Source organism: Chaetomium tenue, assembly GCF_020726465.1.
Source record: "Chaetomium tenue strain MPI-SDFR-AT-0079 chromosome Unknown F5144scaffold_5, whole genome shotgun sequence".
NCBI lineage: Eukaryota > Fungi > Ascomycota > Sordariomycetes > Sordariales > Chaetomiaceae > Chaetomium > Chaetomium tenue.
The window spans coordinates 3223487-3249194 of record NW_027117333.1 but is presented as its reverse complement, the minus strand read 5'-3'; the positions used below and the strand labels follow the sequence as shown (position 1 = coordinate 3249194).

The 25708-nt window shown below is 55.5% G+C and overlaps 6 protein-coding genes across 6 annotated transcripts; 2 read left to right on the top strand and 4 right to left on the bottom strand.

Annotated features, from left to right (window-relative positions):
• Positions 1-908: 908 nt before the first annotated feature.
• F5144DRAFT_308096 (uncharacterized protein) lies at positions 909-1764 on the bottom strand. The gene is made up of 2 exons (XM_066783940.1): positions 1697-1764; positions 909-1376 (listed from the first exon to the last, which is right to left on the bottom strand). The coding sequence occupies exon 2, from the start codon at positions 1329-1331 to the stop codon at positions 1002-1004; it is 330 nt and encodes a 109-aa protein (XP_066641805.1). The 5' UTR covers positions 1332-1376; positions 1697-1764; the 3' UTR covers positions 909-1001.
• On the bottom strand, positions 1765-2823 carry F5144DRAFT_308078 (uncharacterized protein). Its single transcript, XM_066783939.1, has 2 exons — positions 2489-2823; positions 1765-2288 (listed from the first exon to the last, which is right to left on the bottom strand). Exons 1-2 carry the CDS (start codon positions 2663-2665, stop codon positions 1878-1880), a joined length of 588 nt encoding a protein of 195 aa, XP_066641804.1. The 5' UTR covers positions 2666-2823; the 3' UTR covers positions 1765-1877.
• A 3336-nt stretch (positions 2824-6159) lies between these two features.
• F5144DRAFT_307992 (uncharacterized protein) lies at positions 6160-7064 on the top strand. Its single transcript, XM_066783938.1, has one exon. It carries the CDS (start codon positions 6341-6343, stop codon positions 6941-6943), a length of 603 nt encoding a protein of 200 aa, XP_066641803.1. The 5' UTR covers positions 6160-6340; the 3' UTR covers positions 6944-7064.
• Positions 7065-11933: 4869 nt separating this feature from the next.
• F5144DRAFT_594445 (uncharacterized protein) lies at positions 11934-14515 on the bottom strand (the record flags this gene model as incomplete). The annotated part of the gene is made up of 2 exons (XM_066790579.1): positions 11934-12154; positions 12220-14515. The coding sequence occupies 2 exons, from the start codon at positions 14513-14515 to the stop codon at positions 11934-11936; spliced, it is 2517 nt and encodes an 838-aa protein (XP_066641802.1).
• A 3479-nt stretch (positions 14516-17994) lies between these two features.
• Positions 17995-20792, bottom strand: F5144DRAFT_654776 (uncharacterized protein; the record flags this gene model as incomplete). Its single annotated transcript, XM_066793108.1, has 4 exons — positions 20208-20792; positions 19234-19549; positions 18563-18945; positions 17995-18494 (listed from the first exon to the last, which is right to left on the bottom strand). The coding sequence occupies exons 1-4, from the start codon at positions 20302-20304 to the stop codon at positions 17995-17997; spliced, it is 1296 nt and encodes a 431-aa protein (XP_066641801.1). The 5' UTR covers positions 20305-20792.
• Positions 20793-22004: 1212 nt separating this feature from the next.
• Positions 22005-25409, top strand: F5144DRAFT_549718 (uncharacterized protein; the record flags this gene model as incomplete). The annotated part of the gene is made up of 3 exons (XM_066787598.1): positions 22005-22037; positions 22099-25218; positions 25392-25409. The coding sequence occupies 3 exons, from the start codon at positions 22005-22007 to the stop codon at positions 25407-25409; spliced, it is 3171 nt and encodes a 1056-aa protein (XP_066641800.1).
• Between the last annotated feature and the right edge of the window lie 299 nt (positions 25410-25708).

The window sequence follows — 25708 nt, the reverse complement described above, 5'->3', positions numbered from 1 at the left end:
GGCGACATTGGGGGCTGTTTTGTTTTTTTGAACTTGACGTCCCGCTGCTGTCTCAGGGTCTCCAGATAGACGCGCTTCTGCTCGCACCGAGCCAGACCCACTTGGGAACGGCATTTTGCAGTAACTTTCTGCAGGAGATGAGACGGCCGCAGAAGTTGGTCATGCCTTGAGAGGAGAACTTCCCATCTGGCACGTCCTTGAGAGCCGCGGAGGAGGAAGAGTATGCCGCTGGCTGGCCCACTGGCTGGCCCACTTGGCGTAATGTTGCCGCACTGAGGAATTGCCCCCAGGCCCACCCCGGCTGACTCTCTCAGTCTGTTCTTCGATCCAACCCTCCGTGTGCGTATCATTAGCGGCCAAATCTTCGCTAGGAGGCGAGACTGTCGCACCAGACGCACCGACAACTGACTCTTTGCAGAGACAATTGAGCGGGTAACGAAAAGGTCGGAAAACAAGCCGATCGCTGATTGCATCGTGCTTCCTCGATGTCCTATCGGTTGCAAGGATTTGTGGGCAATTGGGGAGGGAGGCGGGGATCGCGTGGGGTCGGGACATCCAACCAGGTTTCCCCAAATGGTTTGCCGTTGAGAGTTACCTCGCTCGCCGTTTGACCGGCCATGGTGGTCCAGGTCCGCAGCGATGACCATTGCGCTGCGCTGCGATGGCGCAATCATGCGGCCCGAGGAAGCAAAGCCCGAGTCTCGCGCCGGAAACGATGTGTTCTGCAGCTCTCTGCAGCCAACTTGGCTGGCCACTTGTCCCTTCAACGCTTGTCGATGTGTGGGATGGATGCGACGCAGAAGCAGCACGAACATGGGGTCGCCCACCGCGCGCTGAACTGACAGGGCGGAAGCGTGCTGCGCACCCTGGCACCGCCCCCTGCCGCATGTTCCCGGAGCCCTGGCTACTGGTGAAACAGCCCGACCCCCCCTGTAATCCCAGAAGCAGCCCTCCCCGGCCGGCCAAGGATGCGGCAGCGGGCATGCAGTTTTCTGGAACAATTACGAAGCCTGCCAGGGTTGTCGAGCAAGGGGAATCGCGAACGCGGGAGCATGGGGTTCAACCTCGCGTCGCAACAACGGCGACACTTCTTGCGAGATAGACTTATCTCGAGCAAGCTGGGTATGTACGCGATCAAAAAAACTAGGTTGGGCAAAACGCGACGGGACTACCGCATTGACAGAGGGTGAAAAGTGGCAACGGAATTGTCGGCGATGGGTGGAGGTGTCGCAGGAATTGGAAAAATGAATGTCACTCACCGAGTCATGGCCGGGCTCTTCCTTGAATTGGCGGGGCGCCTGCCGGTGTTGAGCCATTGTCATCAATCCCATAATATTTCAGAATAACGGCCGTGGATGCGCTGGTGCTGCCGGTATCTGTATTCGTTGGCCCACGTTAGTCCCGAGAAGATAGACGTTGTCGAGCCACAGAAAACAAGGGATGATGCTAGGTCGCTTGGGGTTGTTTTGTGTGAAAAAGGTAGTCGTGGAACCTGGAACTGCGCTTCGTGGATCGCCCTCATGGACACAGTCGCGAGGTGGCCAGCAAACCAGGTTTCCTTTCGCACTGGGATACCCGTGCGTCCCGCCACGACAGACGTCTGCGAGTGCAGGACGCGACAAGGTCGGCCGATGCCATGCGACGCGCCCGAGTGCGGATATCGGGGAGGGAAGCGCACTCAATCGGAACAACTTACGAAGGGTGTGTGGTCGCAAGGATTCAGGCGAGGATAACTGGTGTTCTCTCTTCCGTCAATCCAGTCGAGGTCGAGGTGGTTGTTTTTTGGATGGTGATGTGGTGCTGTTGCCAAATCGGTTCAGCTGGGTCGGACGCGGTGGTGGTGCTGTTGCTGCTGCTGGGTTGTTTGCCGGACAAGGTCAACGCGCGTGCGCAAGGGTTGTCTGGGGAAAACACGGGAAATCGTCAGGCTTGCTTGCTAGGAAGGGGAAAAGAAAACTGTCGCCGATTCCCAGTAATAAACTTCTGACGAAAAGGAAGAATCGGTCGGCAAGGTACCGCATCAGCAAGGTCGTGTCGAAATTTGCAGCCATCCCATGCGATACCAAAACGGGGACTAGGGTGGAACACTGCCGAGATTGAAACGGGCTCGTGCTGGGTGTGACACTAAACCCTGGTCTGACTTCCGAGGCGTGCATCGCAAAAGGGCTGCTGATTTGCTCGGCGCGATGCGCCGTCATCGTGATAGGGGCAGGATTGATGAGCGTGGAAGACGAACGCACATACCTCTTGTAAGTCCGAAAATAGATGCCCTCGAGAAACGCGCCTAACTTCGCGTGGCGCAGAGTTAGACAGAGTCGTTGGAGGACGGAGTTGTGAGTTCGGACGGTGTGCGGACAGAATACCAAGTAGGGATGGCAAACTCATCGGTTGGATAAGGTAGGCCAGGCAGGGGGGAAACGCAGCCACGTTGTACATAAAAAAAAAGTAGATGGAAGCGCTAGGTCCGAGACGGAAACATGGGACCTACTTTGTAGAAATGCAGGTTCGTACCTTCCGGTATTTTGCTTCCGGCGCCACTCCGAGGGTCTACTCCAACCGCAATCTTCGAGTCTCTCTGTCCCCCACAATCAGCCGTTTGTTCATGCAGGACGTATGTAGGGAGAGAAGAATCGCAGTCTCGTGGTCGAGTAAATACATGCAGCATGCAGGTATAACTATGCGGTTCGGGTGCGATACGGAAAAGGCGGTGGGAGAGTCACCAAACGGGGCGGTCGGGGCAGGCAGGAACACAAACATGTTGCAGGAACGCGCAGTTGTCAATGCGCGGTTGATTGTTGATTCGCGCTTGTCTCCGGTGGATCATGGACCAGCAGCGACGCGATCTCTGGATTACGTTTCGGTACGAAGCAGTTCAAGGTCTCGACAACTAGTCCAAGGATGGCAAGGTTGGCAGAGCCTGCCTGAATCTGAGGCCGTCGAAAGACTCCGGGCGTTGGAAGAATAACTAGAACCCACACAACCTAGCACGGACAATTCTTGAGAAAGCGGTCTTTTGTAATTATAACACACGTGTCCGGTGAAGTGTTCAAGATGTCAGAGTACAAAGTCGTGTTGTCGCTGATTCTCAACAAGCCCACAATCGTCTCCAGCCAGTCCGGATGGATGGGGTTTGCTGGGGGGAGCCGGCGGTAACTCAAGCAGGGATAGTGACCAGGGTCTGCCGGTGAAAGTCACAAAGTTACACGGCAGCCGAAAATCAGCACATGGGAGGTCTCAGATTGAGCGAGCACTGTTTCCAGGGTAGCTTGCCAGAGGAAGAGAGCAAGAGGAAGAAACTGCAACGAGGAAATCCATTTTTCTTGAACTTGGGTGTTCTTGGTGCGAAAGCACAGGGTACAGGTTCTATGTACCAAGTATCGAGCAAGAACCACGAGTTCGCACAAGGTCAAGGGTTTCGGGTATTTTTTACAGGCGACACACAGTAACTGACTCTCAGGTACGATACTGTGAATAGTTAAGCGAAAGAACCAGGGTCCCGAGTCGCCCGCAACGGCCAACGTCCACAGAATTTCCCGATGGGAAACAAGCAAAGGTCAACTTTGAAAGCAGGATTGAACTGATTATGCATTCAAACAATTCTTCTCTCTCTATTTTTTGCATTATGATAGCTATGCGATCATCAAGCAGGCGGACTGGAATGAAACAACTGGGTACAATCTCGTGTCGGAGACAAGATCAACAGGTTATCGGCGAGCTTCCCTGAGATGCGATTGGCAGTTCAAGGAGTGCTGGGAAAGGCTTGATATCTTACTGTGTATCAGGTTAAGAAATGTTTGCTTCTTCGGTTTGTATCGACGAGACACGAGAAATTGTTATCATCTTTTTTCCTCTTCCCCATCGCGTTGTGGCTCCGCAGGGGTCTTCGTGGGTTGTTCAAGACACGCTACCGCACGCGGGCACGTGAATGACAGGGCAGGGCTACCTAGGTAGATACCTAACTCAACGACGGAAACGACATCTACATACACAGTAGTTATCAATCTGTGCAAAAGTTGTCGTCAACCACGATTGAAATGGCTGCCGGGGCCGCAATCAGTCAAGCAGTGCCCAGCGAGGAACACCGTCTCCACCATAAAAGTTGTTGATCAGGAGGCCGGGCAAGCGTCAATATTATGTTCTGTACATAAATAACTAGGTACCTCGTATGCACATGCATCGGGACCCCCAAAAGTAACATCGCTTTCTGCTCTCAAGCCGCTAATTAGCATCTCATCGATTGTCTGGATCAGACTTCCTGACGTGCGTGGGGACGTGTTCGGTCGAGGCGGTCCGCAGCATGCCGTTGTGTGGGGGGACATTGAACACCGCCGCGAACACGCAGGTCGGCTCGCCCGGGTCGTCAGAGGCTTGTTGATGGCGGGTTCGCGCTTGCAGAGCAGGGGTTTTTGCGAGCGGCACCGACAGTGCGGTCAGCTAGGCACAGGAGCCAAGCCAAGCCTAATTCGGTGGCCATGTGACCAGGATCAAGAGCGCCATTTCTCATCTCTCCCGTTCGCTTCTGGGGTCAACATTTCCGCCGAGGCGGGCAGCGCAAGGGTTGGTTAGGTGTCCGGATTTCTTCCCCGGAAAGGCTCCGGTCACGGCTGAGATCTTCAAAACAGCATTACAGCTTCAAGGCGTGCATAAACAATTTGCCCATCTCGTACGAAGTGGTTGCAACGACTGTGCTCACCGCATCCAAACATGCCGCATGACACATTGCCAACCTCAAGTCGGAAAACGGAAGTCACCTCCGATGCAGCAGCAGTTCGTCACAATTTCACTGGAGTTTCAGCAATTGGAGAAGAAAAAAGACCCGTCAGGCAAGTCCGGCAGGCGGTCTGCAGGACATACTTGCCCAGTTTGGCCAGGCAGCTGTCAGTCACGCCACCCTAGCAGCCAATGGGGTTGGTTGAGGAAGGAATCATCGATGCATTTTCGAGCACGAAACGGCTTCTGACACACAAACCTCAACCAATCCCCTGACAACCGCTTTCGCTGACTGAATGAGACCAGCCCATTGACAACACTCATCAACTCAGGCTAGTTAACTAAACTTCGACACTTTTGCACTTGAAAGGATTGCCAACCGATGCCGGACCAATCACAGAAATGACAAGGTCACATTCTTACTCACCGCACAAAATCCGTCAGCAGCGGACGACTCGGATGTCTTCCGAGCTGCTTCACCGCAAAACTGGTTGAACTCTCGCCGGTCTCATCTGTTGGCCCATCAGTGAGAGTTAGCCTCTCATCCTTCCTGTCAAGCTCGTTGCAACATTGGGTATTGGGGTGAAAATTCGAACCTTCCGGAGCTCGTTGATGCCACGCCCACCGGTCAGTTCCGCCGGCTTGGAATCACCAGACATGGCTAGCGTAGGTCGGTCGTTCGTTGAACGCTTCCTGGCAACCACGCTTTCTCTTGCAACTTGTGGGTGCAAACGGTTGCAATGCTACGTAGTCCGTACGTGCAACCTTCTCGCGGCAGTTCTTGTCCCGCTCTGCGACAAGGCCCGGCTAGAACAAGCTGGCGACACGGGAGCCTGCAGAAATCCGGCCCAAGTCACTGTTTGGTAACGGACCACAGGCCTCGGGGGTTTGGGGGTTTGGGGGTTTCCAGTCACCCCTGTCTGCATCGGTTTATCTTAGCTCAGGTCCCAGGAGCTTTCAAGGCATCCCGGACGGGGGAAGCTGGCATTTGCCAGTCAATGAGACCAGCGAGCAGCGCCGATCCAGGGCTCGCGGAGAGATCTCGAATCTTTTTTCCCCACAAACCCCTCTCGAACCCAACCGACAAGTGAGGCTCATCAGTTTCACCTCGGGAATCTGGTAACACGCTCGGGAAGCCAGGGTGGCTGGCTCGCCCCGCGTGGATGATGATGCCGCACCTCCCCCCAATCCTGGCACATGCACGCAAAGGGACCTTGAGAGGGGACTGGCCCCAAAAGATCCCAGCGCTGGTTCGCTATGCCATGCATTCATCATTCCCTCCAGAGCCATTGCCCCTCAGCGTTAGGCACGGCTTTGAGAGCGGAAAGGGAACGGAGGCGGTCACGGAAAACCACACGGCGCGTCTGGCAAGCTCCCAACCCGAATCCAATGAAATGGACCCTGCCACCCCCGTCGACCTCTGTCCATCAATCGGAAGCTGAGCAGTTCACGCGCAGCATGCAACAGGGGTAATGCGAAGTTTCCGCCGATATCCCTGTCCTCGTCACACCGGGGCTAACGTCAACCCGCCATCGTTGGGACGTGGGATGTTTCCTTGCCCCTTCCAATTACCCTGGCGCATGTCCCGAAATGCGTTTTCCAACCAGGGAGCGCGCGGCTGTTAGGTTTGATGAGGTCAAGACGCGAAAGTCAGCTCGGCTTCCGGAACTTTCTACCGCTCCAACCTCGAGTTGAAAAAGTGACAGCACGCGCGCCCGGTACGTCTCCGGTTGGTCCCCGACAAGGCCGACAGCTCGCTCTGTCCCTCACCTTTGCCCGCTGGTCACTTATCACCCGACATCTCTCTTGCTACGCATCCTTGGTACACGTAATAAAAGCAACATCGCGCTGTAGCTCACCAAGACTGTCGTTTATCCGCCGTTTGTCCATCAACCCAGAATGGCATAGCCGTTGTCGATTGTCTCAAAAGATGGGGATTCCAGGACAGAAGGCCGGCCCTGGTCAGCTGGAGGACCGTTCGTGCCGTTCTGTCGGAGGAAATTCCGGGAAATGCTCCACCTCAGAAGACCGTTTCGTTGGTCGGTCGCGAAAGGGCCGTCTGCATTCTCTTCGGCTCGGTAATCAGCGAGAGGGGCGTGACCTTCTCCGTCCTCCGAATGGAAGTCTTTCATTTGACCGCTGTGGATCCCCGATCATCACCGAGTATTCTGTCAGTGCGCATGGCAAGCTCGGACAAATCAGCTCTGGCTCCTTCTCGCTCCTACCGAACTGATGGCTGTGAAGTGCGGAAGTTCCGGATAAATCACTTCACTAATTATAGGGGGAACTCAGCACGAAGGTACATCGGGTCCTAACATGACGCACCACTCATTTCGCGGCCCCGAGCCGGCCACCTCACCGTTCCTTGCCTTGTCACTGCTTGTGGGCAAAACGGAAAAGGTCGGTTGGGGACTGCGTTAAACTCTGCCAAGGGATTCGGTTTGTGGAGGTGTGGGCTCTTTGCGAGAAAGCAGTTAGAGACTTCTTGATCGATATCTCTCTCGCGCGTGCCGAACACCACAAAAGCGCCCCCATGGGTTGGGTTCCCACGACAGTCCCAGCCTTACGGGAAGACCAGGGCACTCGAGAAGCCCGGTCGCTGCCAGCTGCTTGTCCAGGGTGGTAGTCAAGGGAGCTGGTGTTGCACAAAGAAGCTTCCCCTGCCCGTTGCATCGCGCCCGCCAGCCACCCTTGCCGAGATTGGGGGGAAGCTCAGGGGTTTTGGAGGTCAAGCTAGGGGTGTCGAATGCGACCAAACCTGCAAACGCGACATTAGAGCACTTGTACCGCGACCGCCAAGATATTGCGTGGGCAATGTCGAGACGACAACACACGAAGTGCGCCAGCCATTGTTTGAGAATAACCTTTACTGTAGCTTCAGACGACATTGGCGCTGGCCCTTTGCGGAGAAAACAGGCTAGCTCGGGTTTGAAATCGGCACTTGAAAACAACTGTGCGCCTCACTTGGGTTAGGTAACTAAGCCTATGCCTTCACTAAAGCTGAACAGTCAAAGGCGCGAGGAAGCTCATCGACACACGTGTGTCTCAAACCCCGTGATGATTGTGAACTGACCGTGATCGGGTCATCCTGGGGAGGAGTCACGCTGGAATGAGGTGGCGGATCTGAGTCGTTGGAGGCTCCAATTCTGTCCACGTCGACAACCCCTCGATCATCCCACTGGCCTTGCCTGAGTCAGTGGAAGAGTAATGCAAGATCGAAAAAATAATTGAAAAAAATACATCGGCAGTCTCGGGAGCAGGCAGCTTGATCCACCTGCAGCACAGCTCAGCCCCGACACGTCAACTCGAACAACTTCAGCTTCAGCCGTTGATACAAACAAAGTAACTACGAATACAGTACACCACACTCACACATGCACTCATACACAACGGGCCTGTTGAAAGGGTTGCCTCGCCCAACTAGCCGAGACATCTTCGCGGTTCATGGAACGCCGTGCTTGCTCAACCTCCCTGTGAAACACGTCGATCGCGCCTCATGGGGAATCCATGGTGACGGTCCAACCGACTAACTAGAAACCCACAAACGCAAATGTCTCAGATGTTTTTTAATCTCCCCTTTTCAGCTTTCTCCCCAGCCCCCTCTTTCTTCCGTCATTCGGTATCACCGACTTATTGGCAAGGCCCGGCTTGCCCGGATCGGCCGATGGGCTTAGCTCTATGGAGACGGCGCTATGGAGCTTTGCCAACTCGACCGTTCAGACCGTTCAGAAATGGGGTGATTCGGGCGTCATTAGTCACAGCTATGACGGTGGTGAATCTTATCCTCTCCTCTCGCTCGGTCCGAGCGATGTCAAGGCGGCCTTTGGGCTTGTGGACTCGGGAGGATCTCATGTCATGCTGTTTTCGGGCTAGTTAACTTGTGGTGTAGGCTCCGATGATCACTGGAACTTTTACGGACGAGAGCGAGGAAAGGCAAAAAGAACGATTGCATGCCAGTGGCGGATAGCAAAGCCATGTATCACCTCTGCGGCCAACAAACTCGGATGCCGTTTACGGTAATCCCGCTGATTATTCACGGTCAAACATGCGCCAGCAGCTTTCTGATTTGGATCCCATAAGCAGCTAATCCTGATGCGGGGGGCTCGGGAGTTGAATTCCTCCTTTGCTTACAGATAACACTAGCCGAGAACTCATCGTCGTGTTGTTGCTGTGACTTTTCCTGGCGGCTACGTCAGAACGAAGACGGCAGCTTCGCATTCTCAGAATCCTCTGGAAAAGGACACTAGCAACTAATTAATCTCTTGTTTATCTCCCACCTCGGCCAGAGATGGGACGAGACATGCGGTGGCGCGTTGCACGATCGAGATACGGGATGCCGTGCCTATGCTTGTCTTTCACCCCCAGCCGTACTGTGTATTGACGAGTTATCTCTCGTGGTCTCACCAGTCAACCGCTCAGCGGGCGCTGAATGGCCTTGGAAGAGGCAAAAACTCTCCGCTCAGCGGCGTCCTGCCCGCAACTTGCATGATCATGTGCTGGCTTGTTGGCTGGCTGGCTGGCTGGCTGGTGGCTGGCTAGACCTGTGTGTTCCTTTCGATCGACACGGACAGATTCCACAGTGAGAAAGCTGTGCCGCTTTCCAACTGTCACTATCACTGTCACTGTCAAAAACCGAAAACCGTTCGATTGATGAGCACGTTGACAGCATGGAACCAAGGCATGACCTGGGCATGTCAGCTCCGCACGGGCGGTGGACCGCCGTCGTTGGCCGCCGTCTCATTTCTCGAACAAACGCTGTGCCGCCGCCTCACCTCGAAGGGCCCGAGAAAACTACTGTGTCCGGACTGGTGGCAGGCCCAGAAGGGAAACAATCGGCCGCTGCCTTGCTGCAGCTGTTGCAGATACGGACTCAACGGTTCCGGGCGTTTGTTTCTGCCCTATCCTGGCCTTGTCCTGTCCTGCCTGTCATGTCCGAAGTGGGAGAGAATCTTCCCTTCTTCCCTGTTTTATTTTCTTTCCCAGATGGCGTTGGCGCCAGACATGTGGGTGGGTGGTGGTTGGGTTGGCCGCAGCTGTTCGAGGCAAACGGCTGCATGGTGTCTCATGCAGCAGTCAGGGGGGTGGGCTGCCTTTGCCGGTCTTCGCCTCATGGGGACCGGGGATGGGGGGGATGGGGGAGGGAGGGAGGCACGGAGAGGCCTGCACTGCAGAATGCTTGGTTTCCGCCCCCCCCCCCCCCCATCTCCCTTGCCCCCCTTACGCTGACCCCCAACGGCCAAGCCCATGCCGATTTTTCTGTTTGCTTCACCTCGGTGAGCCAGAGGCGGGGGAGGCAAGTGGAAGCAGGGTTTCCCAGGCCCAGGTCGGCCCGGCAGTGTTGTTCTCTGGCCCTTGTCCCTGCCACACCCTCCGGAGCCGGGTGGATTGCCCGGGCTCGCTTGGATGTTCCCGTGTCATCGTGATATCACCCCATTCGCGGTCTGTATCAGGTATACTGCGTATCGGGCTTGCGTGGAGTCCCGCCAGATGGCGGGTTTGTTGTGAGTTGACTTGGAGTAATTTGTCCAAAACCCACCGAGTCCCCAAGTGTCTTGTAGTTATGTAATATCCTCCGTTAGGTTAGGTAGCTTGGCCCTCGCGTGTTGAGTGTTTCTGGGAAGGAGATCAGACTTGACTTGCTGCCCGAGGCTTTTCGGTGTTGAATCGGTTCTACGAAACATTCGCGCGGGGAGCACTTCCCTTTCTCGTAGCATGTCCGACAAGGCATGGCATGTTGAGTGTTGCGGAGTGTCTCGGTTCGCACCGAGCCGCAGGACGATACCGGAAGGTAGGGGCCCGGGTTTGAGACAACAAACGGAAACCGGACAGAGAAGGAAGGATATGCCTGTGGCGATGTGGTGATGGAAGGCCAGTAAACAAACCTCCGAGTATGCATGTCGTTGTGCCCCTGTGTGTTTCAGGGGGCTGAGAAGGAAGGGCCTGTAAGGAATACATATCCTTGCCTTTGCAGTTCTTGATTCTCTAATGACCCGTAAATAAGAAGTTGTGGTTGACTTTGTTGACAACCTATTAAGTAGTAGGTTGTTGAGTCTCACCCGACTCTGGTTGTTTTTGAGACTTCGGAAGAAGAGTTCTATGCGAAGGGTAAATGGAAGAGAACAAAAAAAGAGAAGACAAGTGGGAAAATATAATTTTGAAACGAAAGACAAGAGAAAGTAAAGAAAGAAATCAGCATTGAAGGAAGACACAATGATACATGAGTAAAGTAAAGTGAATATAGATGCATTGTGTTTATCTTCTCTCCCTCCCTTCCACTTCCACCAAGCACCAGAACCGAGAACCTGTAACAAGCGTCAAGAAAAAGACGACGAGGTAACAATTTTGGATGAAATTCCAACTCCCTTGAGTTATGGCCAGTTCAACGAAGTCTCCCTTGAGACCCGAGTTCCCATATACAATGCAAGATGATAATGAGGCACTATGCCTGCCATGACCAACGAACAAGTCACAGACAATAAATGCGTGCTGCAGTATCTGAGCACTCAAGCAGAGGTCTGATGCAGTTCTAACAGGTCAAGCAGACTGAGTGTCAAAGCCCTGGGTGGTGAAGTGCCGTAACTCTTGAGAAGGGCTATAAACCGCCTCATCTGTTTCAAGTGTCCACGAGCCTCAAACAACACAAAGATAACACACCCATCCACAGACCAACAACTCGTACCTGGTCCTCCTAACCAACAACACCAAATCAAGTCTTGAACCCCTTGTGAGGTCTGCCCAACAGACAGCAAGCACACAGTCCCTCAGAAGCCCAACGCCATGGGGCTACCCCAACAAGCTCAGTCTTTGTAGCAACGTAGAGATAACAACAAAGATATAGATTTTGCCAAATTCTGGCGACCACCAGGTATGTTGAACTTATACGGGAACTAGCGAACTTTTCATCTGTCCCTTATCGTCTCCCACCATCAACCAACCAGCACAGAAACGCCCATGGATTAACCAGTCCAACACCCAAAACCCAACCCAAGAATACCGTCTCCAACATAGCCGCTAAAACATCAGAACATATCCGTAGTACATACCATACATACAACCTCGCTTTTGGTCATCCATGCTCGACGTCGACGTCCAACAAATACCAACCAATACAACAGAGAAGAACAAACCCATCATGGCATCATAGCTTCGTATCACGCTCTCCAAAAGCAAGAAACCACCCAAAAGTCCCCAAATCCCGGTGCCACCTACGATGCCGTCATGCATCATGGCCGTCGCCGAGTGTCGCTGTCCTCAATGCGATGACGGCGATGCCTAGTATCCTTCTCCCTCTCCTTGTCCTTACCACGCCTCTCATCATCCTTCTCCCGCTCGTGCTGGCGATGGCGCTTCTTCTTGTCGTCATCCTCGGTCTCGCGTCCGCGGTCACGGTCCTCGTCATACTCGGCCTCACCACGCGCTTCGTCATACTCCTTCTTGCGGCGCTCTGTGCCATGTCGTGTTAGCATTTGGATAGCTGTTAAAAAGCCGACCCGGGGGAGGGGGTTTTACCTCTCAGTGTGGCGGTCGCCGCCGCATACGCCTGGATTTCCTCCTTGCTGAGCACCCTCAACACAATAACAAAGTCGTCGCGGACCTCGAACCGCTCCTTGCCGATCTTGAGCGCCTCCGGGTTGACCATCTTACGGCTGATCTTTGTCCACCGCGCGCCGGTCGGCACGTTGTTCTTCGACTTGTCATCCTTGTGGGGAGCGACGCCCTCGCGGACGGGGTTCGGTTCTTCGGGGAACTGCACCTTCGGTTGCTTGAGGATGCCTTTGATGGGCTTCTTGTCGACGGCGGCGTCCTTGGGTGGCGGCACCAAACGGACCTGTCTTTCATCTCGCGACGGGGGGCCGGTGGCGTCGCCGTCATCCTTGGGTGTTGCAGCAGAGGTCTCGGGGTCGTTTTCACGCTTCTCGGCCGGGGACGGTTTACGCTCTGGAGAGTGCTCCCTGGCTGGGGATGCATCCTTCTCGTCGGCCTTCTCAGCGTCCTTAAGCTTAGCTAGCCGCGCTTTCATCTCAGCGAGGGCGGCGGTGTCATTGGGGTTGAAAGATGAGGCCCTTAGACGACGGCGAGGCTTTGGCTTTGCTTCGGCGTCCACGGATGAGGAGCGGTCTCGGGATGGCTGAGCAGCCGCTTCGTCATGCTTCTTGGATTCCCGGGTCTCGGGTTCGGGCACTGCCAGATTCTTTGGCTTCTCACGGTCCCTTGGGTGCTCGACAATCTCGAAGTCCTCGTCGTCAAGAAGAGCCTCCTTCCGGCTTGGCCTGCCTCGAGGATCTGCCTCATCGTGTCTCCGGCGATCGAGATCCTCATCGGCATGTCTTCTCGGCGGGGATGGGTCCTCGTCCTTGTCGCTCCTGCGTTTCATGGCAGATTTGAGGCCGACGGCAGCGGCGGCAAGACCAACACCAGCCGCTGCCTTGTCACGAACCTTGTCTCTCTTGCTGTCAGGTTCGTCGTCGTCTGATCTCCGATCTCTCCTCTCGCGCCCACCTTCCTCGTCAACCGCGTAATCGTGTTCACGGTACCGCCTATGGTCCCGGTCGTCGTACTCGTGTTTGATGATCTCCAAGTCATCATCTGGCCGCCGCCTCGACTCGTGGGCCTCGTAGCGTTTCTGAGGCTCCCGACGTTCACGGCGTTCGTCGGCATAGACTTTCTCGGGAGGCCGGCGATGGTCGTCGACATCGTTCGGATCGACGAGAATCCCAAAGCCACGAGCGGTGACGCGGTCATCTTGGAAGTAATTCTGGTCACGGGGGTCATCGTAAATGTAGTAATCGTCGGGGTGACTACTAATTCGGGCAGGGTCGTCCTGGATCATCGACAGTGGGCGTGGGCCGCCGCGGTGTTCTTCCCTCGGGCTTGCCTCCAGTAGGTTGACACGGCGCACATCAGGGAGTAGGGGCGCCGTTGAGGTTGAAGGTGGGAGAGGCATGTGCGATCCGGCGCCATTGTAAATCCCACCGGCTGGCTGAGTCCAGCCTATCTTGTCCAGACCCCTGGTTGTCGGCGGCGGACCTCGCACTCGCCTGTCGGTCTGGTCGAATGGGCGGGCGAGGTCTGCGCTGATGCTGACGGTCGGGCGATAGTACCGATCGAGGCTCTCGCGGCGGGTCTTCTGGCGCTGGTCGTTGTCAAGGTCGTACCTCGCGAGGTCGCTTGGCTTCGTGTACTCGTATCCTTCGTCGTCAAACTCTTGGGTGTTGGGGCGATGGCTAGGTCCGGCGTAGAGAGATCCCGATCGTGCAGGGCGGTATGAGTCGGCGCCGCGGTTCCCCAATCTGTCATGGTGAGTCCGTTCCTTTAATCGGCGATATTCTTCGTCGTCCATACTGGCGCTCGAGGGGACGTAGCCAGCAGGTCGGCTCCGCGGTATGGAGGAAGCTGGCTGGGCATAGTACTGACCCTCGTCGCTCGATCGATAGGGGTCGCGCGGTGGGCTTCCCGGTCTCTGCGCTGGCGGATGGTGCTTCGTCGTGACGATGATGGGTCGTTTGGCGTTCTGGTCGAGGACTCGGTGGACTCGGGTACCGTCGTTGACACTGGTGCTCCTCGAGAGGGGCTCCTTCCTCACGGCGTATGTGTTGGCGCCGACGGGAACCGCGCTCGTGCGATAGTCGTCGGCTGGCCGGGACAAGCCCTCATGGTGGGATGCCGACATGGCATGAAGGTCGCCGCTGTAGAGTGAGCCATAACCACCGCCGGTGACGGGCATGGAGGAGCGGGCGGGGTTGTAGAGGGGAGGCGAGCGCCTCGAGGCGGCGTCCATGTATCGGTAGCGGGCAGGGTCGGCCATCTCTGCGGCGGGATCGCACCGACCCGAAAAAGATACCGGGGGGTTGTTTGTGTGACAATGGCTGGTGGTTGCGATAGGGGGGAATCGAGGGGAAAGTGAATGTCCTTGTCCTGGAGATATCAACTCACCACTACGCCGATTCAATCGATGGTGAGAGGCAGCTGGGAAGAAAGAGCGGTGACTGTCCACGTGGAGCGGTGTTTTTTTTAGGAGGGAAAAGTGCTAGTTAAGTGGTGTGTGTGTGTGCGTCTTCCTGCCTGTCGGGGGCGCAGCGTTACTGTGAGGAGGGGGAGGGGCCCTCTGTCCATGGTGTGCCCAGGTGGGGTCGATATGACGCTCGGCGGGGCAGACCGGGGTGTGAGCTCTGCCGCTGCACTCTCCAACCCGGGTGATTACTTGTGTACTGTGTGTTGCGCAGGTACCTACATTATGGAGGCAACTTGGAAGCCTTGGGGAGCTTTTCGGTACACAGTGGACAAGGGCGTTTTTGGTAGCGATTGGATCGTCAAGACGGGACGAGGTGAGAATGAGGTCGGACCAAATGATGTGTAAGTGCCTTGTTGCGTGCCGCGGGGTCACAGACTGGAGGGGTTAAAAAAAAAGAAGAAAAAAAGAAGTACTTTGTCCTCGAGCCTTCCATTTCCGGGGTCCCCCCTTCCAAGAACTCGACGGAATCTGAATGGTGGAGACGGTCTGCTCTGCCCGATGTTTGCTTCGGACGAACCCAAGCTCCCGTCGTTCCTGCCATCCCTGGCCGGGCTTTCCCTCCGAATCAGATGGGTTCAGTCATATCCGTGTCTGCCTGACGAAGCTGCCCCACCATTCACGTTTCTTGATTCCTCAATAGGGAAGGCAAGGCTACGAAACGGTTCATCCAGTTGCTGCACTTTTGAGAGGCTGTGTTCCTCGAAGCGCATCCCCCTGGTAATTCTCTTTCGTTTCCTCGGGGTTCTCTCCAGCTTCGGCATGCAGGCTAAGCAAGGATGCAGGTTGCCGTCGGGGATGCGGTTGGAATCGTGCGTCGGGCTTCGTTCCAGCCTTGTTTCTCCGACTTTTCCCAGATATCGCATACCCCGACATAGCGCCGACCTCGACCGAAGGTGTTGATCGCCAAACATGGGAGTTGGGTTGAGCCGGCCAGGCCGTTTGAACACGAGGACCGTCTTTACGCCCAGCGACAGTGCACATTGCGCCCGCCAAGGTGAAGGATGACGTCTGGCCCATGGCGGGCCTGCAAAACGGTGCCCAATGGGGAATCGGGGGCTGCTAACCGGCTGCGAACACACAACCCTGACCAACATCTCCAACATGGAAGCAGGCCAATCCCAACATTTCAATTGCAGACATCACTATCAAAGACCCCAAGAGACAATAATGGTGCGAATATAGGGTCCGCAAGGGCCCAAGTGATCGCCAGGACACGAGCTTTTCCTCCTTCATAATTGATCGTGAGTGACTTCACTTTTCCAGTTTCGAGATGGAGTACTTCGTAGGGCGTTGCATCCGAGACCGAGACCCGAGATTTCCAAGCAAGGGGCACGGTAGTGGCAAACGGATCTCTCATCATGTCATGCGGCAGTTTCCCAGCAGAATCGCACAATCCGCCGATTCCGGCTGCTCTCTCGGTTTCTTGCCTCCCTAATGCAATCACAGTCGCACAGACAGGTCCACAGAGACCGCGCCTAGCTAACTGATCGTGACTCGAGGGTGGTTACGGTCTGGTGATCTCCTTCACCCCCTTCGTTGTTTTGAACATTTCCGGATTGGGGTGTCACATCAATCCAATATCGATAGACATCCCGGCGACGGGTCGAGGTAGGGTAGCAGGCCCTCCTTTTTTTAAAGATTGGGCACCGACGGCCAGATACCCAACCCACTCGACACTTCTACCGTCGCCCTCTGAGTGGTCTGTTGCTTTGACCTTCAGCTCTCCCGTTGCATATCCCATTTCTGGGTGGGAGGTGAGCTTTGCTGTCCGATTGGCCTCGGCCTTCGGTAGCCCGCCCGCGACTCGAACCTTCACACCCTCCCACACGTGGGAAGCTTGAGAGCCTGCAGTAGCCTCTCCTCTTAGACGCGCTTCCGTCACCTTCCCCGATATGAGAGGCCCGGTGTGGAGGACGGCTGGACGGCTGGGGTGATTTCTCCACGGTCCGTTGGACAAGCTGCAGGGTGACAAGCAGTTCGCCCGCCCGAGCGACTAACAACCGGGTCGATGGCGGCTTGCTCGGCTATCCGCCACACATCACACTAGTATGCCTTCCTGTCGTAGAACGATACACGGTGCCTTATCGGCAAGCAACTTTCACGTTTCACCGTCGGTCTGGTTGGTCCTTTCCGCCCTTGTGAGAATCAACATGTCATGTCGGTTCCCTCTCTCGTCCACCTGCCATGCTGCGTCACCCCGAAACCCGGGTTGCCTCGTCTAAGGCGTGGAAGGCCAGACTGACAATAATTGGCTTGATTAAGCCGCGGTTGACGCTCTCGAGCAATGGATGGACGCGGTACTTTCCAGTCTCGCATGGTCTGGAACATTTTCATTAGAAATTAATATCGATAACATTATCGGTGTTTTGGATTGACCTTCTATGGTGATATAAGGAAACTAGAAATTGAACCTTGGGTTTTCACTTCTAAAACTGTATTGCTCGATATAATTAGTTTTGTTCAGTTGCCTCCCTCCAAAAGAGGATGAATGTGCTCGCTGTAACTCCGAAGGCATATGAAGTACTGGAAAGTGATCTTAGTTGTAGGTGATGCCAGCACAGTTTTGAGATTCTGCCACTTGAATGAGAGTCTTAAGGAAGAGGGCTCGAATAGCCAAAACAACACATTCTGCCATTTTCCAATACAGCACATGAAGATGGGGACGACTTTTGGTTGATGAGAATATAAAAAGGCTTAGAGGTTGTCCGATCACGGATAATACGAGATTATGAGCATTGTGTTTGTCTTGAAGGACATGGCATCATGTGCAAGTTGCGTGAGGGTTCCAACACTCTACCAAGATCGGAAAAGAGTTGGGAAATCGGAGGTGAGGTATTACTAGAACACTGGATGCAGCATAATAGCTCATGCAATTAAAGCCGAAAGTTGGTGGTGATGAGATGAGGCGGAAAGGGCGGGAGATGTCACGCACAGATAAGAAGCAACAAGGCAATGAACACAATTAGGGGCTTGACATCGGTCCGGCGGGCTGAAGTAATCAGTCGATGGTTGAGATAAGGCAGGCGAGGGCAACAAGAGCGGATGACAGTCACAATTAAAGGGCACGCGCAAACGGGTCAAGCAGGGCCAACCATAAACATCCAATCCATTACAGTCATCATATACACGTGAAACTAGCGGCACGAAGCCCTCATCTCCTTCGCGACGACCCTATTTCCAACACCCGGTGACCAATCTTCCAAAATACACGCCATTTCCAAATGTACCAAATGCGAGTCTAATACATGCAGTGTAGTGGCTGAGGAGCCCGCTTACAGGCGCGAGCCGTGAACGACCTTCATGTCGACAGCCATCTCGGAGCCGTTGTCGGTGACGACAAGGACACGGACGCTGCCACGGCCAGACTCGAAAGCCTTCTTGAGGCGGTTCCAGAGGCTGCTCTGGTCAATGACGGGCAGGTTCTGCTTGACATCGCCAGTCTCGGTCATAGCGACGATGTGGCCATCCTGCATGTCGAGGACGCGGTACTGCTTGAAGACCGGGCCGATCATGGTCTGGACCACGACGCTGGGCGCCGGGTTCGAGACGAACGACGACTCCTCATGGAGCTGCTTGGTGAAGAGGTCGACACCAAGGTAGCGGTGCTGGCCAGTGGCAGCCGAGGTCGAGATGCGGATGACCTGACAAGGGCGGCCCTGGAGGATGAGGATGTCGCCGAGGCGGATGTGGTGGCAGGGGATGGACACCGTGTTGGGGCTCTTGGGAGAGCGGCGGGTCTCACGGCTCTCGACAGCCTCGATGCGGTCCTGGCCTTGAGGGTGGGCAACATGGTCAGCTAACTTGTGCATCACTCGAAAGGGGAGTGGAGTATATGCTTACCGTCCTCGTCGTAGTAAGCCATCTTGGATGATTGAGTGTCGCGACGGGGGGTGTCTACGGTCTCTTCGACGATGTCTACCTTGCTCTTGAAGGTAGAACGAGGAGCAGCAGGTGCGTCAACGGTGGTACCGGTGACGTAAACGGATTCCTTGTAGGTGGGGCGAGAGACAGGAGTGTCGACGGTGTAGTCGTCGACGTGGCTGGGGGCCTTGTGGTGGTGGTGGCGGTGTCCGAAGCGGGAGCTGTCGACGGTGGAAGCCTCCTTGTGGTAGTTGGACTGGATGCGGGAACGGTACTCGCTCTCGGCAACGTCGATCACAGAGTTCTCAGGGCGGTGCTTGTGGTCGAACTCAACACGAGACTCGGTGTAGGTCTTTTGAGGCCTGATGTAGGAGTGGGTGGTTAGTAAGGGAAGGAGAAGAAGTCGAGTGTTTGGGACGGGAAGCGCGTGTTTTTCTTCTCATCTGGTTCCTGGGTCAACCCAGCCCCCCCTGGCTCCAGACCGCCTTGGCGAGGCTGCGCTGAGCAGGGGATGGGTGGACACCCTGGACGGAGAAAAAGAAAAGGCGGGGAAACCGGGCAGGGCCCAAGTGGACCAAAACAAACCAAAATCAAAACAAAACAAAACAAGGGTTTGCGAGAGGACTCAACAGAATGAATTGCAAACTCACTTGTGGTGGTGGTGGTGGTGGTGATGGTCGTGGTGGTCCTCGCGGTAAACAAACTCCTTGTGGATACCGGGACGGCGGCGTTCCTCCTCTTGATGAGTGATACGGACCTCTTCCTTAAAGCTATCCTCTCCGGCGGGAGGAAGATGTGCTTGAACTGGGGGCGAAGAGTGTTGACCTTCCCGTCCGGCGAGCTGGGGGAGCTTGATCTCAACCTCTTCGTGGACGTGGGTTTGGGTGGCGGTCTCGGACTCCCTGTACGAAGACGGGAAGACGCTGAAAGGGACCGGGACACGGGCTTCAAAGTCCAGATTGGCGACTTGATGCGCAGAGAGGCAGTCTTCTCCTCAACCTTCCGATTATCGAAAGGTGGATAAGAAGAATGACTCTTGCTTCTTTTCCTGGAAAGAAGTCGAGTGAAAGGTGAGAAGGCGGTCTGTGGATGGACCCGTCTTCTTTTTCAATCGAATTCCGACAAGGGAAAGAATGGGGTTTGGGGATTTGTGGTTGGTTGTGAGTGGATGGGGTGTGTGCAAGTGTAGAAGGAGGAGAAGAAGATCGGGGCCAGGCTGGTCGAGAGAGGCCGCTTCAAATACGCATCCAGGCGGCGCTTTTCCGAACCTGTCGCTGGTTGGCGGGGAGAGCGATAGTTCCAAGCAGTGTGACCAAAGTCCAATGGGATCGTGAGAATTGCTGTGTGGCCGCACCGGCCGGGATCAATTGGCAGTCGCCAACCACGGCACAAGTCCCCCAGAGTGGCAGGAGGTCCAGAGGGTCTGTTTACATGATGTGGGTCCATATCTTGTTTATTGTGGCCTTAATTGGTTTAGTGTATCGTTTCGGAGCCCCACAAGGCCGACCCTTGCTCCCTTTCTGCGGGGGTTTTCCCCAACCTCCCTGCTCGTTTTTCCAGGTTGTCGCGTCTCGCCGCTTTGAGCTAGCAGCTGTTCCGTCGCAAGCTGAAAAACCTCATCCACAATTGCGCATCGCGTTGCTGGCCGACCCCCCCCATAACCAGGGTGTGCTGGTCGTCAATCGGCCTCTCCAGCCTCCTTCGGGTTGGGGGATAGCCATGATCGGCTGATGGGGGGCAGGAAATTGTTGCGCCAATTGCCGGTTTCCTCAATGTGCCCGCACCCGAACTTGGAAGCTCTGTTTTGGCGTGACCTCTGAGAAGCTCCTGGCAATTTCAATCAAACGCGGAGGCTGAACGCACAGCTGGCCAAGACCACTTGGAGCTCTCGATCTCGGATTTCCTGCAGCTCAAGCGTGCAAGCTGCGTTTGATGGGTGGTTGGGGGGGTCGGTCAGATCCCTGCTGCAGCACGAGAATCTGCGGGCTGGGGAGCCAGCATGGCCGATCACCACGATTCGCGCCCTCCATTGGCCATCACCAAAAGGACGGGAGGCTGGGAGAGGCGGGAAGGCCTTTGCGCGGCCTCACATTTCGTGGGCGCTTGCGATTGGGTTGTCAGCGAGTCCAGATGCGGCCAAGGGGTGGTTGAACTGAGGCCGCAGAAAGTAACCCCAGCCGCCGCTCAGCGCTTGTCTTCAGCTCCGGGTCAACAGCATCCAAGGGCGCCAAAGCGGTCAAAGGGCCAGAGACATCACAGCAACGCTTTACGTTACACCGTCACGGTCTCGGCCCTGTTTCCGGCATCTGACTGCGATAAAACAGCCTGATCTCCCACTCAGCACGAGCCGAGGTGCTCCTCGGCTCTCCACCCCGGTAAGCACATCATCATGCGTTGTCATGGCAACTAGCTGCTGAGACGGAGGAGACCCGGCCATCCGCCGAGCCGATCGCTGCTCGGCGCCGGTTGTTCGCATGTGACTTGTCGTCACCAGCTGCCGAGTGCCGTGTGTCGTTTGTTGATATGTGAGAGCAGATGAGCAGATGGGGCAAATGGACCAGATGGAGCAATTGATTCGAATGTTCGGACACTCCGGGATCATCCGAGTTGACGTGGTTGCGGGACCGGTCCGATGAGTTTTGTTAACCACTCTGTTCCCCGACAGAAATGGATATTGCCAGTCCGGCTGTGGTTTGGACTTCCTCCTGTGAATCGTCTTGATACCGCGTGATTGTCGAGAGAGCTGTTGTGTCCTGCTGCTTGCATCGGGAGTTATTTCAGGTCCAGAGTGCGGAGCATGACCAATGAGCCAAGCCAGGCGGTGTGGATGTGGGATGAGAAACAACTTGGCTTCTTCTTCCATGCTGTGTTTGGGGGGGTTCAGCGAATGTCATGAAATTGTCATCACTCTCGTCAGAAACCACAAGAGGAGTGTCAGTGAGCGTCACAACGTCTTCTCTTATCTCAACGCAACCATTGATTGAAGGGAGTCGTCGTATTCGTCATGGAGACCCTGCAAGTGATGTATTCTCTCGCAATTGGTTTCGGTTTCGGCGGATTGATGTTCGCCATCACATACCATCTGTTTGGTGTCCTTCAAAAGATATTGCAGCGGAGGCAGGGTCTCCCAACGACGTGACTGGTCTAGACGAATATTCGCGAGCCAACCGATGTGGTTGGTTTGCTGCAGTGCCTGCCTGCGTGCCAAAGTGGGAGAGGCGTGAGCCTGTTTGGCCGGAAGCCCCGGCGGGGTGAGAACTGCATCGGAACCCCACCTACCCTTTTCGGGTCGCCGACACACACCGCTGCAGCGGGCTGCCCCGCCATGACATACCTCGAGCTCAGAAGTGTCTCGAGACGACTGGTTTGCTTTGAGGAACAATTCAAGATCGACTACTGACCAGTTCCCGACACGCCCAAGATGAAACAAAGGTTTTCGTCCTTGGACGTCAAGGTAACTACCCCCTAACCAAAAGGTATGGAGCTTCAGCTAACCTAAATTCGTCCCTCGACAGGTCATCGCACATGAGCTTGCCGAAGCGCTTGTCTCTTTGCGCCTGGCAAATATCTACGACCTCAACTCCAAAATCCTCCTTCTTAAATTTGCCAAGCCCGACAACAGGCAACAAGTCCTTATCGAATCTGGCTTCCGCTGCCACTTGACCGATTTCGCCCGCGCTGCCGCTCCCGCCCCGAGTGCGTTCGTCGCGCGCCTGCGCAAGTTCCTCAAGACCCGCCGCGTGACAGGAGTTTCCCAGATCGGGACAGACCGCATCATCGAGTTCCGGTTTAGCGATGGCGCATACCGTTTATACCTCGAGTTCTTCGCCGGCGGCAATGTTATCTTGACAGACGCCGACTTGAAGATCCTTGCGCTGCTGCGTATTGTCCCTGAGGGGAAGGGACAGGAGCCCCAGCGGGTGGGCTTGACATATTCACTGGAGAACAGGCAAAACTTGGGTGGTGTTCCTCCACTAACGAAAGAGCGCCTTCGAGATGCTCTTACCACGGTCACTGCGCAAGCTGCGACCGAGAAGGCCAAGAAGAAGAAGGGGTCCGATGGTCTAAGACGGGGCATCGTGACGACGATAACCGAGCTTCCTCCAGTCCTTATCGACCATGTCTTTCGTCTCAGGGGCTTTAACCCCGCCACCACGCCGACCGAAGTCCTCAACGATGAGTCGCTATTTGACGCGCTGTTTGGTTCACTAGAGGAGGCCCGCTCTATTTTAGACGAGGTTACGAGCTCGTCTACTGCGAAGGGATACATCATTGCAAAACTCAACCCCCGGACGGCCGAACTGCTTAAAGAAGGCGGGGAAGAAGAGGAGGGGCAAAAGGACAAGGCGCGGAACTTGTTGTACGAGGATTTCCAACCATTCCTGCCCAAGCAGTTTGAGGATATCCGGGACTGCGAGATATTGTCCTTTGATGGCTACAACAAGACGGTTGACAATTTCTTCTCTTCGCTTGAGGGTCAAAAGCTCGAGTCTCGGTTGCAGGAGCGCGAGATTACAGCCAAGCGGAAGCTTGAGGCTGCCCGCCGCGACCAGGCCCAGCGGATCGAAGGACTCCAAGACGTGCAGATGCTGAACCTCCGCAAAGCCGCAGCCGTCGAGGCCAATATTGAACGGGTCCAGGAAGCGATGGACGCCATCAATGGTTTGATCCAGCAGGGAATGGACTGGGTAGACATTAACAAGCTGGTCGAACGTGAGCAGAAACAGCACAACCCGGTCGCCGAAATGATCAAACTCCCGATGAAACTCCACGAAAGCGTGATTACGCTACTCCTCGGTGAGGAGGAAGAGGAAGGAAAAGCTGAGGAGGAGATGGACTTTGAATACGATACCGATGAAGAAACAGCCGACGATGCCGCAGAGGAGAAATCCAAAGGGCCAGATAAGCGGCTTGTCATCGATATCAACCTCAAACTCTCGCCGTGGAATAATGCCCGGGAGTACTACGACCAGAAGCGCACAGCAGCCGATAAGCAAGAGAAGACTGTTCAACGGTCTGAGATCGCCCTCAAGAACGCGGAGCAGAAAATTGCCGAGGATCTCAAGAAAGGGCTAAAGCAAGAGAAACCCATACTCCAACCCATCAGAAAGCAAATGTGGTTCGAGAAGTTTACTTGGTTCATCTCGTCTGATGGCTACCTTGTGCTCGGCGGCCGGGATGCGCAGCAAAACGAGATCCTCTACAAGCGATATCTGAGGAAAGGTGACGTCTACGTCCATGCGGACCTGCATGGCGCCTCAAGCGTTGTCATAAAGAACAACCCCAAGACCCCTGATGCCCCTATCCCGCCGTCAACACTCGCCCAGGCGGGTAACTTGTCTGTGTGCTGCTCTAGCGCATGGGACTCGAAGGCGGCCATGGGTGCCTGGTGGGTGAACGCCGACCAAGTCTCCAAGTCGGCGCCGTCTGGCGAGTACCTTCCTGTGGGGTCTTTTATGGTCCGTGGAAAGCGCAACCTTTTGCCTCCATCGCTTTTGATGCTTGGCTTTGGGTTGTTGTTCAAGATATCGGAAGAGAGCAAGGCCAGGCACGGCAAACATAGATTGTATGACGTGGGCACGAGCACCACTGGTGCGGTTTCTGTCAACGCTGCCGAGGCGGAGATGGATGCCGCTTCGGATGGAGAAGATGCCATGGAAAGTAGCGACGAAGAGGGGGATGAGGATGGAGACAAAAAAGCAAACCCCCTCCAGTCAGGGGCAGCAGATGAAGAGGAGCCGGAGCTTGCCCCAGAGCAAGGCTCCGAGCCACCAACCGACGAGCTAGCAGATCTCCAGGTCAACCAAGATGCCCCCGCCGAAGCTGAGCCCGAGGAAGAAGAAAAGAAAGAAGAAGGAGGAAGCCAACCAAACCCCGACGAAGACGGAAACGAAGACGGAAACGAAGACGACGCCGAAGCAGAAGCAGAAGCAGAAGAGTCCCAGCCTTCAACCCGCGCCGAAACACCATCCACCTCCTCCCAACAACCGCAACAACAGCAACAACAAAAAGCCCGCCCCGCCAAGCGCGGCCAACGCGGCAAAGCCAAAAAGATCGCCACCAAATACAAGCACCAAGACGACGAAGACCGCGCCATCATGGAAGAGCTCCTCGGCGTCGCCGCCGCCCGGCAAAAAGCCGAAGCCGAAGCCGCCGCCAAGGCCCAGCGCGAAGCCGACGCCGCCGCCGCTGCAGAACGCCGCCGCCAGGCCCAAGAGCGCGCCCGCAAGCAAATCGCCGAGCACGAGGAAATCCGCCGCCAACAAATGCTCGACGACGGTGAACTATTCCCCGACGAACCCACCACCACCGACGCCGCGACCGAACTCGCCCCGCTCGATTCCCTCGTCGGCACCCCCCTCCCCGGCGACGAGATCCTGGAAATCATCCCCGTGTGCGCGCCGTGGAACGCGCTCGCGCGCCTCAAGTACAAGGCCAAGCTGCAGCCGGGGCATGTCAAGAAGGGGAAAGCCGTCAAGGAGATTGTGGAGCGGTGGCGGCTGGCGGCGGGGAAGAAGGGGGCGGTGGATGAGAAGGCCGCCGCGGATGATAAGATGTGGCCGCGGGAGGTGGCGCTAATTAAGGGGTTGAAGGTGGAGGAGGCGTATAATGTGGTGCCGGTGGGGAAGGTCACGGTTATGATGTCGGGGGGGATGGCGGGTGGGGGTGGTGGTGGTGGTGGTGGGTCGGGGGGGAAGGGAGGTGGGAAGGGAGGTGGGGGTGGGCAGAAGGGGGGGAAGGGGAGGGGGGGGAAGAAGAAATAGGGATGATAGGTGGTTAGTTATTATTGCTGCATGTACACGTTTAGAACGTGCGTATCTGTTGAGCATGAATTGGGCCGACGCCATTTTGGACTACACTCCGGCTCTTTGTACTGCATGGACCACCTCATGGATCAGATACACGTATAAACTGGCATGTTCATGCAACGTAAGCAATCCAATCCAACCAGCGTTGGTGATTTCAATATTCATAGTATTTGATATCACCAGACTTCGGCTCATCCAGCCCCTTAGCGATCTTGCCGCGCCCGCAATCCAATCATTTGGCGAATTGTCACTTTGCAGTTGAACAGTGCTACTTTTCCCATGAGTATCCACGGAGTTGGTCAAGATTCAGCCGATT

What these genes read in the sequence shown, in the direction of transcription:
- F5144DRAFT_308096 (XM_066783940.1), bottom strand. Translation starts at nt 1,331, where the DNA reads ATGGGATTGATGACAATGGCTCAACACCGGCAGGCGCCCCGCCAATTC.
- F5144DRAFT_308078 (XM_066783939.1), bottom strand. Translation starts at nt 2,665, where the DNA reads ATGCTGCATGTATTTACTCGACCACGAGACTGCGATTCTTCTCTCCCT. An exon ending in CGAACCTGCATTTCTACAAA is followed by an intron (nt 2,289 to 2,488) that starts GTAGGTCCCATG and finishes CGCCACGCGAAG; the next exon opens with TTAGGCGCGTTTCTCGAGGG.
- F5144DRAFT_307992 (XM_066783938.1), top strand. Translation starts at nt 6,341, where the DNA reads ATGAGGTCAAGACGCGAAAGTCAGCTCGGCTTCCGGAACTTTCTACCG.